Source organism: Myxocyprinus asiaticus, chromosome 29, assembly GCF_019703515.2.
Source record: "Myxocyprinus asiaticus isolate MX2 ecotype Aquarium Trade chromosome 29, UBuf_Myxa_2, whole genome shotgun sequence".
Classification (NCBI taxonomy): Eukaryota; Metazoa; Chordata; class Actinopteri; order Cypriniformes; family Catostomidae; genus Myxocyprinus; species Myxocyprinus asiaticus.
Genome location: NC_059372.1, coordinates 40765182 through 40782501, shown reverse-complemented (window position 1 = coordinate 40782501; position 17320 = coordinate 40765182). Strand labels below are relative to the sequence as shown.

The window sequence follows — 17320 nt, the reverse complement described above, 5'->3', positions numbered from 1 at the left end:
ATGACTAATAAGTCATTTAAAAATGCATTATAAATCATGTATATGCAGTTATCACAACAGGAATCAAAAAGGGCAACTTTCATCCAATACTTGCCAAATAGAGAGCACTTAAACTTATATGTTATAAATGCTTCATTAATGCACTTATTCATAATTATATTAATCAAAAACTTTAAATTCCCTAATTTATGATTCAATTTACCCAGTCCTAGTTACCTAAAGTCCTCTGCAAAAACACTTTTCAGGTCTTCATGCTCATTCACAGCATAAAGTCTGATGACTATTAAACCATCCTAAACTTTATGTACAGAAGTTTATAACTCCTTAATAAATAGGTTTATAACTCCTTACTAAATGCTTCACAGGTGTCCATGGTACATTGTCATGTATTACTAATGTTAAGTAAGTGTTATTAAGAATTTATAACATGTGAGGTAAATGGTATTGTTACAAAGTCAACCATTTGTATGCTTGTTATAACTACGTATAAATGATTAATAATGCATTTGTAAATGAGTTATTAGTCATTAATTAACCCCTTTATTATCTCTTAACAGAGGGTCATTAAAGTCTTACCTGAAATGTTTCGCGCTGCATAAAGCATACTGTTTCATATACTCGTTTTAAAACCTGTGTATACTGCGTCATATGCAGTAAGCAGTAGACTAGTATTCCATTGTGAACATAGCCCATGCCTATGTCATTTCAAGGGCGAGAATATAACAAATGTATTCTACATTCTAAATATGTATTCTATACATATATAAATATATTACATTTTTCCGTTTAGTCTGGATCACGGTGACGCACTGACAGGCCGCTTTTGTATTCAACGCACAAACGTCACTTCACAATGGCACCATAGTGAGCTGCAACAGTGTAGCGGTGCATTATGACGCAACGGCAGTATTTCAAGGCCGCGATTGCGTCACAATGACAGTTTAACAGCCGCTTTCAACCATGGTTTAAGCATGTTATGTAATACAGTTATTAAATCGAATATATTGGTGTTGATTCTATGGGTGAACAAGTGATTGATTCATTGAGGTGGTTCGCTCACCTGGTGGTGGTGGTTGTAGTTGTTCCGCTGCTGCAGAAAGGCGCCCTGCTGCGGGGGCATCTGCGGGCTGACCGGTGACCGGCGGCTCTGCGGCTGCTGAGGGGGCACGTTTATCTGGTGGGAGAAGGGGCTGCTGAAGCCCTGCACTGGGCACGGGTTTGGCGAAAAGCTCTGGAAGAAGCCGGCATTGATAGAGGAGGGGATGCCTGGGTAGAAGTTGTCAGGTTCGGTGGTGGGTATCGGGTTTATCGCGTTGGCGGAACTAGAGACGGGCGGTGGGGGGGAGCTCGTCTGAACGGACCACGGCGTTCCGAAACCGGGCAGGGTGGGGGAAGCCGAGCCGCCACCACCGCCGCCGCATCCCCCGGGGTTCTGCATCTCCTGATGGGGGAGGTTCACAAAAGCGGGTCCGAGCATGTTATTACCACCAGTTCCGTTTGCGTTGGTGATATGGTGGGCGCTGGGGGACTCCATTTGGATCTTGACCTTATTGGGATTCACGGGCGAAGAAGCATCGGTATCGAGGTCCGCGGGTGAGTAAGGCTGTAGCGGCTGCGGCGGCTCAGCCTGCTGATGTGTGTTCCGGTCGTGCTGAAGGTCACCGACTGTCTGCGCTTGACCTGCAGCGGAAAAATGGCTCAGATCGTGATCGGCGGTGCTGCTGGTCTCGCTGGACTGAGAGGATGTCAACCCCGCAGGCTCATCCTGCATGTTGCGCTGATGTGACGGGAATAGAGAGGACACCAGAGGCGAGCTGCTGGGGCGCACCGGAGACGGGCTGCTGGAATAGAGTGTGAACGCGCCTCCGCTGAACAGTGTCGTGCCGCTGCTTATGTTCGCTGTCTGCAACAAGCCGAACCCGTAATCACCCATTTATTTGCGTCCGGGTGAAAAAACGCCAGCTTTCGTATTCCCAGGCCTTGTCAAGAACAATACGAGAATGCACAGTGTCCTGTAACTTCCTAAAGCCTGTTTGGAGCGAGAGAGGAGGAGCTTTCGGTCGAGTCGGTCGCCTTTTTATTCTCTATATATATTTGCGCTCGCATTTAATTGTCTGCGGCTTTTTTTTTTTTTTTTTTTTTTAGCAGTTCTAACCATCCGTCCGACCGACCGCGCATCCCCCTCTTCGCGTTACCGGCTGATCTGCTGCTGCGGCAGAGGATTAAAACTCCTGCATGCGCGTCACCGCCGCGTCATAATACATGCGTGACCCCGCCCCCTCACAGCCTGTTCTGGAGCCGCAGAGAGAGCCGCAATGTGCACGTCACTCATACATTATTCAGGAGGTGCAGCAGCACAGCAGACCAGTCCGGCCTGAATGCTGAGCTTTGACACTGTTGGAACTGTGCTCTCACCTGCTCTCATTCTGGTGTTTTCCAGCGTTTTTACCTGTAGCCTTCATTATCTATATAGTATTAGAGGGGGCAGGACGCATGGATCATGGGTGTGATACACTGGTAATGTTGAAACCCAGACAAAATTATGAACATCGGCATATCATATTACCTACACAGGCCCTTACGAGAATAAACCATGGTTTTATTCAGTAACCATGGTATTTGCAGCAAAACCATTGTAACTACAAATTTAACCATGACTACTTCATTCATGGTTACAGCAACATTGCTGAAGTAAAACCATGGTTACTAAATGGATACTCAAGTATTCCTGTTGTAAACCATGGATATTTGTATCAAAACAATGGTTTCCACAAAAAGAAAAAAAAAAAAAAAAAAGATTAGTACAGTCATGGATACATAGAATGTTTCTATTGTAAAACCATGGTTAATTTTCATTTAATAGTTGTATATTGTGTAGTACATAGTAAGAATTGTGTTATACAGTGTATAATCTGTGTACACTCTACTATATATACAGTATACTATACCATACTATATACTCATACATGATATATATATATACACTATATTGCCAAAAGTATTCGCTCATCTGCCTTTAGACGCATATGAACTTAAGTGACATCCCATTCTTAAACCATAGGGTTTAATATGACATCGGCCCACCCTTTGAAGCTATAACAGCTTCAACTCTTCTGGGAAGGCTTTCCACAAGGTTTAGGAGTGTGTTTATGGGAATTTTTGACCATTCTTCCAGAAGCGCATTTGTGAGGTCAGACACTGATGTTGGACGAGAAGGCCTGGCTCGCAGTCTTCACTCTAATTCATCCCAAAGGTGCTCTATCGGGTTGAGGTCAGGACTCTGTGCAGGCCAGTCAAGTTCTTCCACACCAAACTCGCTCATCCATGTCTTTATGGACCTTGCTTTGTGCACTGGTGTGCAGTCATGTTGTAACAGGAAGGGGCCATCCCCAAACTGTTCCCACAAAGTTGGGAGCATGGAATTGTCCAAAATCTCTTGGTATGCTGAGGCATTCAGAGTTCCTTTCACTGGAACTAAGGGGCCAAGCCCAGCTCCTGAAAAACATCCCCACACCATAATCCCCCCTCCACCAAACTTCACAGCTGGCACAATGCAGTCAGACAAGTACCGTTCTCCTGGCAACCGCCAAACCCAGACTCGTCCATCAGATTGCCAGATGAAGAAGTGTGATTCGTCACTCCAGAGAACGCGTCTCCACTGCTCTAGAGTCCAGTGGCGGCGTGCTTTACACCACTGCATCCGACGCTTTGCATTGCACTTGGTGATGTATGGCTTGGATGCAGCTGCTTGGCCATGGAAACCCATTCCATGAAGCTCTCTACGCATTGTTCTTGAGCTAATCTGAAGGCCACATGAACTTTGGAGGTCTGTAGCGATTGACTCTGCAGAAAGTTGGCGACCTCTGCACACTATGCGCCTCAGCATCCGCTGACCCCGCTCTGTCATTTTACGTGGCCTACCACTTCGTGGTTGAGTTGCTGTCATTCCCAATCGCTTCCACTTTGTTATAATACCACTGAGAGTTGACTGTGGAATATTTAGTAGCGAGGAAATTTCACGACTGGACTTGTTGCACAGGTGGCATCCTATCACAGTACCACGCTGGAATTCACTGAGCTCCTGAGAGCGGCCCATTCTTTCACAAATGTTTGTAGAAGCAGTCTGCATGCCTAGGTGCTTCATTTTATACACCTGTGGCCATGGAAGTGATTGGAACACCTGAATTCAATGATTTGGAAGGGTGAGCGAATACTTTTGGCAATATAGTGTATATATAAAGTTTTAGGCACTTGTGAAAAATGTTGCATAGTGAGGATGTCTTCAAAAATAATGACATAAATAGTTTTCATTTATCACTTAATGTCATACAAAGTCCAGTAAACATAAAAAAGCTAAATCAATATTCAGTGTGAACACCTTTGCCTTTAAAACAGCACCAATTCTTCTAGGTACACCTGGACACAGTTTTTCTTGGTTGCTCGCAGATAGGATGTTTGAAATTTCTTGGAGAATTTGCCAAAGTTCTTCTAACTATTTAGGCTGTCTCAGTTGCTTCTGTCTCTTCATGTAATACCAGACTGACTTAATATTCAGTGGGGGCTTTGTGGGGGCCATGACATCTGTTGCAGGGTTCCCTGTTCTGTTCACAGTACTGTATATATATATATATATTTAGTCTAGGTTATACTGACACATTTGTAGTTGTATACAGTATAATGTAGTACATACTTTGTAGTGTGGTATAAACTGTATAGTATACACTGTATTATACACCTGTATACTCTACTGTATAAAGTGTACAGTATATAATGTTTTACATAGTAGGCATATCTTTTTCTTTCGGCTGCTTCCATTAGGGGTTGGCAGAGCGGACCATTTGTGATCCGCATATTTGACTTGGCATAGGTTTTATGCCGGATGCCCTTCCTGACGCAACCCCCAGTGGTTGGGGGACTCTATTACATAGTAGGTATATAATGTACTATATATGTGCATATGTAGTGTGTATCTAAAGTGTATAGTATATAGTGTATTATATAGTATATACTTTACTCTATATTGTGTAGGTCATAGTGTATAGGATAGTTTATAGTGTATTATATTCTATATATACAGTCTAGGTTATACTGAAGCATTTATAGTTGTATATTGTGTAGTACATAGTATGAAGTGTGGTGTAATTAATGCATTACACAGTATGTACTCTACAATATATTGTGTATTACATAGTATGTAGTGTAGTATGTAGTGTAGTATATTCTCTATGTACAGTTTGGGTTATCCTGAAGCATTTATACTTGATTATAGTGTAGAACATTGTAAGTAGTGTGTTACACAGTGTATACTCTACTATATAGTATGTGGCATAGTATATAGTGTAGTATTTTCTATTTGTACTGTCTAGGTTTTACTTGCATTTATAGTTGTATATAGTGTAGTACAGTGGTTCCCAACCCTGTTCCTGGAGGTCCCCCAACACTGCACATTTTGTATATCTCTCTTTTCTGACACACCCAAATCTGGTCTTGGAGTCTCCATTAACGAGCTGATGAGTTAAAACAGGTGTGTTTGATTAGAGAGAGATCCAAAATGTGTAGTGTTGGGGGGCCTCCAGAAACAGGGTTGGGAACCACTGGTGTAGTGCATAGTATGTAATGTAGTATAAACTGTATAGTATGAAATTTATTATATAGTACATACTCTACTGTATAGATTATATAATATATAATGTATTACATAGTAGGTATATACTGTACTAAATATGCACATGTGTAGTGTGTATGTACATGTATATTATATAGTGTGTATATATTCTACTATATAATGTGTAGTACTTAGTGTATAGGATAGCATATAGTGTAATATATTCTAATTATACAGTCTAGGCTATTCTAAAGCATTTATAGTTGTATATTGTGTAGTACATAGTACGTAACGTAGTATATAGTGTAGTATATTGTCTATGTACAGTCTAGGTTATACTGAAGAATTTATACTTGTATAGTGTAGTACGTAGTATTTAGTGTGGTATAAAGTGTATAGTATATAAAATATTATATAACATACTCTACTTGTAATGTTCTGTAATGTTGGTGTTGGCAATGATGATGATGAAGATGTGAAGTAAAGTGCAGTTTATTTACATAAGTGATATCCAATATCCCTAACTATAAACATGAACTAAACAAAACATAAACATAAACATGAACTTGACTTAACTTTGACTTGACTTGACTTAACATGACAACGTTACCAAACATACAATACCTGTCAAAGGACAATGGAAAACATGAGGGCTTAAATATATGGACAAGGGTTAAAACAATGACGAGGGAACCAATGAACAGAGAGAACTGATAACAAGACAATAACCCAATGAAAACAAGACACAAGAACATGGAGGGAAACAGGAATCACATGACTAGGGAACACCTGACATGAAACAGGAACTAGATATTTCAAAATAAAAGACATGAAAAACATGAATCAACAAAATACACAACATACCCCCCCCCCCCCCCCCCCACTAAGGGGCGGCTCCCGACACCCCAACACATGAAAAAAACACATAAAACATGACATAATATTCCAAAGTTCTATAGGGAGCTGGGGGGTGGGGGGGTCTTGAGGAGTGGCTTGGAATGGCATGGCATGGGGCATGGCCTGGCAAGACAGGGCGTGGGGCATGGGACCAGGGCAGAGTCAATGGAAGGTGGGGCCCTGAGAGGCTCGAGGGGCAGAGCCGTGGAAGGTGGGGCTGTGAGGACTTGAGGGGCGGAGCCATGGAAGGCGGAGCCATGAGAGACATGAAGGGCAACACCAGGGAACTTGGTACCCAGCGAGTAGCCGAAGACTGGAAGGGCCAGGGTGGAGCCGGAGGCAGGGAGGACCAAAGCGGCGCTGGAGGCTCAGAGGAGCAAGGCGGAGCTGGGAGATCGGAAGACTGAGGTGTCGGTGGGGCTGAGGACCAAGGCGGAGCCATAGGGATGGAGGTAAAAAATAAAAGACATGAAAAACATGAATCAACAAAATACACATGACACTACTATATATGTAGTAGTATATAGTGCAATATATTCTATATATGCAGTCTAGGTTATACTGAAGCATGTAGAGTATAGTTGTATATAGTGTAGTACATAGTAAGTAGTTATACAGTGTTATACAGTGTATGGCATAGTATATATTTTCTATATTTACTGTCTAGGTTTTACTGAAGCATTTATAGTTGTATATAGTGTTGTACATAGTATGTAGTGTGGTATAAACTGTATAGTATACACTGTATAATAGTATATACTCTACTGTATTTCATAGTAGGTATATACTGTACTATATATTGCATATTACATAGTATGTTGCGTGTGGTTTAGTATATTCGATATATACAGTATATAGACTACTCTAGCTTATACTAAAGCATTTAGTATATTGTGTAGTTGTATATAGTTTAGTATATTAATGTATATCAAAGTATTGTGGTATTTCATCTGATGCCACCACTGTAACATGATAACAACATGGTACTTTTATGTAAGGGTATACATAGTATATGTAGTCTAGTTTATACTGTAGTATTTAGGGTAATGCGTATTATATTGTGTTGTATATTCTATATAGTGCAGTTCCAAAGCACTATGCTATTACCATAGTTTTTGGACATGTACAATGGTATATGGTATTCTTTGAATTTCTTCCGAGTACCATGTAATAACTGAACTGAAATAATCATGATATAAATCAAAGTATTCCATCTGATACCATAACTGCTGTATCATGTTACTGCCACATTACATTTTTTTGTGAGGGGATATAGTGTAGTTTATGGTGGAGTATATAGTATGTAGTGTAGTGTATAGTATGTACTCAAGTATACAGTTCATAATATGGGAGAGTGGAGATAAGTGAATATGGCACGTGCAGCCTCCCAATGCACAGTGACGCTGGATGTTAAAAATATCTCATTAAAATGCAACCGGGTGTCAAGGAGATTAATTCCTTATGCATCCTAAAACAGCATCCTCATGCTTTTAATGAGGGGACATTATTGTGTCACCCTAGTCTTTGTGCACCTTTTAAAGCATCTGATTATATTTAAAAGCTGCTCCTGTTTGTACCTCCCAGGACAAATGTGGCATTTGTTTTAACCACATACACTTCAGCCTCGCTCTCTCTCTCTCTCCCTCTCTCTCTCTCTCTCTCTCTCTCTCTCTCTCTCTCTCTCTGCTGGAGTTTTCATAGCCCTGATCAATAATGAAAGCTTTTACGAAATATGTATGGGGTAAGTGGTGCACTCTATTACTCAGCACTATCAATTCTGGTCATATCACAGTCATTCCAAGTACAAGAGCCTACTAATTTCCTTTCAGTATTCCCATAAATGTTCTATTCCTGCATTAATTCGATCACAACAGAATAACAGTGAGGACAGATTAATCATAGTCATTGATCTTAAGCCAATCAGAGTGGATTCAGGTCTTCGCCTCAATGCAGAGACTATTGTGATGGTTGCAGATCACAAATGATCAAAGTCTACTCACTCTGCCCATTTGTATGCCCACTATATGCACCATCATGACTCCTGAAGTTTTTCACTGCTATAAGACAGATACAAATTTTGAAGAATCTTTATGCAGCTCTTTCCCATACAAGTTCCAAAAAGGACAAAAACGGTATACGGGCAAATAACGGCTTATAAATGATTTATAATACATTTATAAATGAATTATTAGTCATTAATGAACCCCTTTATAAACCCTTCACAAAGGGAACTTTAATATACAACATGTACTGTAAGTGTTACCTAAGTGTACTTTGAAATTAATTTCCAACAATTAATTTAAAGCACACACAATATCAAAAACACACTGTTCACAATGGTGGTTAGTAATAGAGGTGCATAACATCTTTAAAAGAGGGCAGAGAAAGATGAGATAAAGGGTTAATCAGGAATGGTATAGTAGGCAACAATGATGTAGAGAGTCACAGACATGGCGGACAGTCATTCTATGCAATCTAATTTACTAATTACCACCGTATAGGTTTCAACCTACAACTAAATACCAGCTGCTGGCCTTGTGTGTGTGTGTGTGTGTGTGTGTGTGTCCTAGTGCCGGCCTGTGTGTGTGTGTGTGTGTGTGTGTGTGTGTGTGTGTGTCTCCTAAAGACAAAGAAAGGGAATTCTCTTAATGTACAAACACTTACACTAATAAACACACATCTGCTGTTAGTTAAGTCTCTTTTTTTAATGATAACGCTCATATTTACTGAAATATGTTTTATGTTGTTTGTTTAAAGAAATATTTCAGGTTAAATATAAGTTAAACTCTATGGTCAGCATCTGTGACATGCTGTTGATTACCGCAGACAATCATTTCACATCCTTCCATTTGTTAACATAACTACATTATTAGTGGGGGTTTTTTTTCAGTTTCATCTTCTGCCAGGTGTAAAATGTAAGTCTGATCACTAGCACTGTAGCACGTAGCTCCTCCACAAGCCTCATGATTTGAGGTATCATTCATGTGCATAGCACAAACGATGCAGGATGAGAAATGCGGCAATTTTTAATGGGTTTGTTCAAATCCTTAACCCAAACTAGTACCTTGACATTAGCAAACACCACGATTGACAGCCTGATATCATGAAAAATATGTGACTGTGGCAACATTTTTGCAAAACAAAATTACATGCTACATTCCATGTTTGGCTTGAGTTTCCCATCAAAATGTTCAACGAGTGGCACCAAAAGGGAGTGAAATCGTGTCATAATCAGAAAACGTATTTAAGGTGAATAGCGCACCTTATGGTGCACTCAGTAATTTTTTTCTCATTAAAAATTTTTAACTCCTAAAGACATAAATTGTAATTTTGCAATATATGTAGGAAATCATGAGCACTCACATTAAAATGAAGACTCATAAAATGAAGTCATATTCAGGAACCTTTTAAAAGCTGTTTTATTCTACATGGAGCAGGTCCGCACATGGGGGCTGCCATTTTTCAATCACATGACCAGCCGAATACTACTCGCTTAATCTCAGTAACCATCCTGTTATTCAACACTTTCACTCATTGATTAAATTAATCATGGCTGACAGTGAATACTACATTTCTACAATGGCATCTGAAACTGAAAACTATTGATTTTAAATGATGCTACATCCAAGACGCTAGGTGTCAGTGTAAGTCCAAGATGACACAAAGACAAAAGTTACTGAGTGCACCTTTAAATGGAGGTTTTAGTGAGTAAAACGTACCACACATACCTTTGCACACCAAAATTCCACGGGCGAAATACAGTCATCTCAATGGGAATCCACACAATTGTGAATTTTGCGTGATGGACTTCGAGTGGCGAAGAATTTCCCCTCGTGGATTTCATGTGGAGTTCAAGTTTGGTGAACTTTGCGGCCAACGTTCGTCGCGTTGACCAATGGGAAGTTGCTTGGTTTGGCAGTGACCGCTGAGTGGGTGGTACTTTGTGCACAGCTACACTGAATATACACAATGGACAAGGATATAATTTTAGTAGCGAGTTTCTTTTCAACTTCATTCTGCCAGAGTATGAAGTGCAGCATTAAAAAGTAGCTGCTTGGCAGTAATTTATTTTTTATTTTTAAAGCCTTTCAAGTCAAGTCAGTCCAGTTGGAGGCTGTGGAGGTGAGGGTGTGGTCGAGTGTTCATCTGGAGAGAGAGGAATCAGTAAGGGTTTTCACCTGAGATGAATTGCTGGTAATTGCTCTTTCTTTGTTTATAGTGAGCGATGGGGGAAATAAAAGGGGCCAGACATCAGAGTGAGGGAGAGAGGGCCCTGCTGAAGCTTCGAGTGTGTTCGCAGCTGCCAGTATCACTAAATAGAGTGTTTTGAGTGTTTTACACAGTCAAGTGAATGTGTTTTTGTGAAGAATCAACGTACCTTTGTGTTGGATTCGCTGTCTCCCGCTTCCTCATTCCTCGAACCTGTTACATTGATGCTGAAACCTGGAAGAAGGACACACTGTCATGGAGTCGTCGCCGCTGGAGGAAGTCTTCCGGTCCCTTGCCAGCATCCACCAGGGCCAACACCAGGCCCTCATGGAGCTTGGAGAGAGCAGCAACAGTGCTTTGAGGCACTCCTTCAGGCCAAGCTGGAGGACCGGCAGGTGCTGCGGAGCTTAGCACCCCAGGAGGGGGTGGCCTCCCCGTCCTCGGTAGCAGTACACCCCCACGTGTTGCTCACCAAGATGGGGCCTCAAGATGATCCAGAGGACTACCTTGAGCTCTTTGAGCACACCACTGAAGCTCTGAAATGGCCACCGGAACAGTGGGTGGTCCATCTTCTGCTGCTGCTGACCAGGGAAGCCCAGATCATGACACAACAGCTTCCAGTCACCAACCTCCTGGACTAAACTGTGCTGAAGAAGTCCATCTTGCAGCGGGTCAGCCACAGCCCAGAAGAACATTGCCAGTGTTTCCGCTCCTTAACGCTGAGTGAGGTCGTCCGCCCATTTGCGGAGGACAACAATGCCGAGGATGTCATCAACCTGGTGGTGCTGGAGCAGTTCGTCTACCGGCTGCTGAAGGGGATGGCCGAGTGGGTCCAGTGTCACCGGCCGGTGTCACTGGATGAAGCGATCCAGCTGCGGAAGACCATCTGGCAGCGTATCTGGGGGCCGGCGCGCCCCACGCCTTTCCCCCCTTTAATGTCTCCTCCCCTGTTCTCTCCCACCCCCCCTTCTTCCTTCTGTCTTGTTCCATTTCCCCTGAAATGGGGGAACATTCCCCCAAGACTGGCTACCTGGTCATGGGGGATCTCTGCTTCCACAAACCCCATCGCTCCCCTCTCTTTGTCTCAGGTGAAGGAGTCCGCTGCCACGAGTGTGGGTGGAAGGCTTGGGCTGGTCTGCTGGAGTTGCGGGGAGCCGGGTCATGTTCGAGAGCTGGGGGGCCTTGGAGATGGGGGCCTTGATCCGGATCTCTGATACCCCACAGACCACCCCTGAGTGAGCAGGGACATACCAAATACCTGTGAGTATTAAAGGGGTTACATACCAAGCCTTGGTGGATTCAGGTTGTAATCAAAACTCCATTCATCAATGCTTGGTTCAAAAAAGGGCATTGGAGGCAAATAATTGGGTGAAGATGAGGTGTATGCACAGGAATATTCATGATTATCCTGTAGTGACAGTCACGGTAATATTCTGGGGACAAAAGCTTAATATTGAGGCAGTGGTTAGTCCTCATCTCACCCATCCGCAAATTTTGGGAACTAATTGGGTAGCTTTTCGATCATTATTGAAGGGGTTGTGTGTGGGTTCTGAGAGAAAGTAAACTGGTGTGGGATATGCTAAGCGCTGGCTGGGGAGGCGTGGCCTGGTTCTGTCTGCAGCTGCTCCACGTCAGGCTGACGCTGGGGAAGGGGAGGTGTGATCCCCCCGCCCTTAGGGATTTAGCGGTAGGGAATTTCCCACTAGAGCAGTTGTGAGACAAAACCCTGAAGCACGCATTTGACCAAATGAAAGTGATTGATGGTCAATGTCCCCAGCCGGGCATTGCACCCACATATCCATATTTTTCAGTTATAAAAGATCAATTGAATAGAGTGACACAGGACACTCAGACAAATGAAAATACAACCCAGTTGTTGATACCAAAGTGCTGTTGGGAAATGTTATTCCAGGCAGCTCATCATAATCCGATGGCAGGACACTTGGGACAGGGGAAAACACTAAGATGTCTCATGGCCCGTTTCTATTGGCCGGGCATTCACGGGGATGTTCGCAGGTGGTGTGCAGCATGCCGTGAATGTCAGCTGATGAATCCGCCGGCTGTACCTCGTCGGGCCATTAGAATGGACAGCACGCGGGCATCGCTTTGTGTTAGTCCTGGTGGATAACGCAACACGATATCAGGAAGCAGTGCCAATGCTCAACATCTCAGCATGTAGTGTTGCAGAGGCACTCTTCAAAATGATCTTCCGAGTGGAAATTCCAAAAGAAATCCTCACTGATCAGGGCTCGAATTTTATGTCATGTACACAATGCGAACTGTACGAATTATTGAGTATCAAATCGATTCGGACAAGCATATACCATCCACAAATGGATGGCTTGGTCAAACGATTTAATAAACCTAAAGAATATAATTCGTAAGTTAGTGCACGAAGATGCTCCGAACTAGGATAAGTGGCTCGAACCCCTATTATTTCCAGTGCGAGAGGTCCCACAGTCCTCCACTGGGTTTTCCTCATTTGAATTGTTATATGGGCATAAGCCCCATGGCGTGTTAGACGTCATGAAGGAAAATTGGAAGGAGGGACCTTCACAGAGCAAAAATGAAATTCAGTATGTTCTTGACCTGAAAACAAAACTCCACACATTGGGGCAAGAACGTCAGTTTCGGCTGAATAACAGGGGAGCTCAGCTACGGGAGTTTGCACAGGGAGATAAAGTACTTGGATTACTGCCCACATCGAGCTCAAAATTACTAGCAAAGTTAGCAAGGGCCCTTTGAGGTCACACGGCGAGTTGGGGAAGTCGATTATGAGGTAGTGCATACAGATAGGGGCAGTGCACGTCAGATTTACCATCTCAACCTACTAAAACTATGGAGAGAGGTGGTACCCATATCCTTGATGGCGGTAGTTCCGGAGAGGGAGGAGCTCGGACCGGAGGTGAATCTAAAAGCCAATCACTTCACCCCGGTCCCTTGTGGAGACCATCTCTCACCGTCACAATGTACAGAGATTGCCAGGTTGCAAAAGAATTTCTCTGACGTGTTCTCGCCTCACCCCGTCTGCACTAATCTCATAAAACAACACATCGAGACAACCCCAGCGGTAGTGGTACGTAGTCGTCCATACCGCTTACGCAAACACAAGAAACAGGTAGTACGGGAAGAATTAAAGGCTGTGCTTGATATGGGGGTATTAGAAGAATCCCACTGTGACTGGGCCAGCCCGGTGGTGTTGGTACCGAAGAGTGACAGCTTGGTCCGGTTCTGCGTGGATTATAGAAAAGTTGATGCGGTGTCGAAATTTGATGCTTATCCAATGCCTCGTATTGATGAACTGCTCGATTGGTTGGGTATGGCATGCTTTTATTCGACACTGGATTTAACAAAGGGATATTGGCAGATCCCCTTAATGCCAATGTCCTGTGAATAAAACTGCCTTCTCCACACCATTTGGCTTACACCAATCTGTGACCCTTCTGTTCGGTTTGTTTGGGGCACTGGCTACATTTCAGCGTCTTATGGACAGGGTCCTCAGACCACACGATGCGTTTGCCGCTGCCTATCTGCTTGAACGGGGAAAGACTGAAAACTCCTAAATGGTTGGTCAAGATTACGATAAATTAAGATATTTCAAACCATCATTAAAAACTGACAACAATACACTATGCTTCTTTACCTCAGATCATGCTTAACAATGCATGTTTCAGGCAGATCCAGCTAATGAACATGCATGTTATCAAGTAAACTGACAGCTGATGTCTGTATCTCAAAGGTGATTGCCTCTTTTACCCATAAGGCAGGATTTGCTTTTATACAGTACATCCACCATATTGAGCATTCCAATTTGTCCCATTTATATCAATACAAGTGCTCTGTCTCTCACCATATCCTTGTTCAATAATCTCAAATTAAATAAGGTGTCTGCACCATAAGGTTGATTTATAATCATGAATTCTGTAATAAACTTAGATGCATTTCTCGATATTATATCTTTTGAAATCACCATATCATAAACTACATTACTGTAAACATCGACAATTAGTTCAGTCTCTATTGCATGTTTAGAAGCAGGCACAGGGTCTCCTCAGAAATCTGAAAATAGCCTGCCTGGTACGCAAGACAACCATCAATCTAAATATAAGTTTACACGCATTACAATTATACTGAGAGTGAGGGTGTGTCTCAATCAGCTCCCTAGCTCCCTATGTTGTGAATTAGTATTTTGTGAACACGAAATTTGGCACTGACAAGGGTACTGATCCACTGAGCATTGGGACACTTCTAACTCAATTTTCTGCAACATGATTGTGAGGTTGCACTTTTAAAATCAGCAACAATTGTGTATTAAGGACACAATTGTGCGTTTTTGTTCAATTCAAACTTACAGGTCATTATGAAAGATAAATGACATACATTAAGAAATAAATATACAAAGGAGTGTATTTTTTTCTTTTTTCTAACAGCTCTAATATTTGAAAGGTTGTTACCCTTTCATGAACATTATGGATGAAACATAATTGTCTTTTAAAGAGAAAATAAGGTTTTGACTTCATAGTTTTACACTTCTCACTCTTCTAATGACTTGAGAGACTTCAGAAGACCTTACAACATTTCCAATAAGGGAATATAGTAAGCAACGATGCTCCCTGGTTCCCTATCTGTCACTCACTCGAAGTTGTGTCGATGTAGTGACACTAGGGGTCGCCCTTGGGAGCCCCAAACACCTCTGATCTTTGAGAAAAGGCCAATGGGAATTGGCAAGTGGAATTTGCATGCCACTCCCCTGGACATATGGGTATAAAAGGAGCTGGCTTGCAACCGCTCATTCAGATTTTCACTTTGGAGCCGAGCGATTGTGTTCCGTGAGCTTAATTACTCTGCTGATCCATTCACCTCGAAAGCTGTTGGATTTACTGCGCATTACAGCGGTTTCTCCCTGGTCGAGTTCTGGGATGAGACTGCTGGCTCGTCTCAGGGCGAGTTCACTGTCTCATTCGGGGCTCGCGAAGAGGATGAGTCACTAAACGACTGGCTAATTCTAGCTCACCCTTGGGATTTGTTGTGTGCGCACAGGGACTTGGTGCTCAGGCGCCTCAGCCGACTGGGGCTACGGGTCGACTGGGAAAAGAGAAAGCTCTCCCCGGTTCAGAGCATCTCTTTTCTCGGGTTGGAGTTAGACTCAGTCTCGATGATGACGCGCCTCACGAGCGAGCGCACGCAGTCGGTACTGAACTGCCTGATGTCGTTCAGGCGGGGAACGGCGGTCCCACTGAAGCAATTTCAGAGGCTCTTGGGGCATATGGTGTCCTCGGCAGTGGTCATGCTGCTTGGGCTGATGCATATGAGACCACTTCAGCACTGGCTTCAGACTCGAGTCCCGAGATGGGCATGGCACCACGGGGCACATCGCGTAGTCATCACGCCGATTTGTCGCCGCTTGTTCAGCCCTTGGACAGACCTGGCATTTCTACGGGCAGGGTTTCCCCTAGAGCAGGTCTCCAGGTGAGTCTTCATCACGACAGACACCTCCAAGTCAGGCTGGGGCGCCGTGTGCAACGGGCACGCAGCCGCTGGCTCCTGGATGGGGCCGCGACTGCGTTGGCACATCAACTGCCTCGAGTTGTTGGCAGTGTTGCTCGCCCTGTGGAGGATTCGGCTGTTGATCCAGGGCAAGCACGTGTTGGTCCGGATGGACAACATGGCAACGGTAGCATACATCAACCGCCAAGGCCCACGTCCATCAAGAGGGTAGGGGACCTGCAGGCGTTCTCTGTCAGTGACACGTGCCTGGAGTTTGGTCCGGAATACTCTCATGTGGTCCTGAGACCCCGACACTGCCGACAAAACTCGGTAAGACCATGTGACATATTTCCACACATTACCTCCCCTTCGGGCAGGGTGTGGTCTCCGCGGTGTCTTCCCCTTGGGAGTGACACCCCCCGACGCGGACACTTATGGCCCCCAGTTGATCGATTTCCACTCTTTTTTGGGGAGAAAAAAGAAGAGAAGAGGCCACGGCTGGGGTAGCCTGTCCCCATTTTTGGGCAGTCGACTTGTCCCTGAGGTGCAGGGGACCGTACGATGCTCATAGGAGCGTTAGTGGAGGTTACGCGACGGCCAGGTGTGCTGGCTACGAGGCAATGTCTCAGTGCGCTGGAACGATTTTGCGATAGGGATAACCCTACAAAATGGCCGACTCCCTGACCAGTGCCATAACTATTGAACTATGGATTTGATTGAGACGCACCCTGAGTGTCCCCCCTTTATCTGTGTTAGACAGCATAAAAGAGATTGAGAAAGAGACATTAGCGCTGTTCCAAAACATAGTGAGCTGCCTACCTAGACATCAGGCTTCACTGGCACGCTCCCAACATAAAGTCTGCTTCAAAAGGCAGGTATAAAAATGATACTGCCTTGTACGATAGCTTCTTTAGGCCAAAAAAAAAAAAAAAATAAGCAGCATCGCATGTATCCTTAGAAAAGAAGGTAATCCATGAATGCATTAAAAACAAATTGTCCAAGATGGCGGACATGTCTGGAGAAATGTTGATTAAAAATATATGCTATACAATACTAAAATATATAAATACAATTTTTATTTAATTAAAAATGGACTATTTAACCCAATATTTTTGTTCCATG

At 43.5% G+C, this 17320-nt stretch overlaps 1 protein-coding gene across 3 annotated transcripts in view; it reads right to left on the bottom strand.

The window, feature by feature from the left end:
- LOC127420019 (cytoplasmic polyadenylation element-binding protein 2-like) overlaps positions 1–2450 on the bottom strand; it is a 45221-nt gene extending 42771 nt beyond the window's left edge. For all 3 annotated transcript variants that reach the window (XM_051661926.1, XM_051661927.1, XM_051661928.1), the window contains exon 1: positions 1061–2450. In XM_051661926.1, coding sequence (XP_051517886.1) covers positions 1061–1933 — 873 coding nt within the window. In that variant the 5' untranslated portion in view covers positions 1934–2450. The remainder of the gene's footprint in view (positions 1–1060) is intronic.
- Between the last annotated feature and the right edge of the window lie 14870 nt (positions 2451–17320).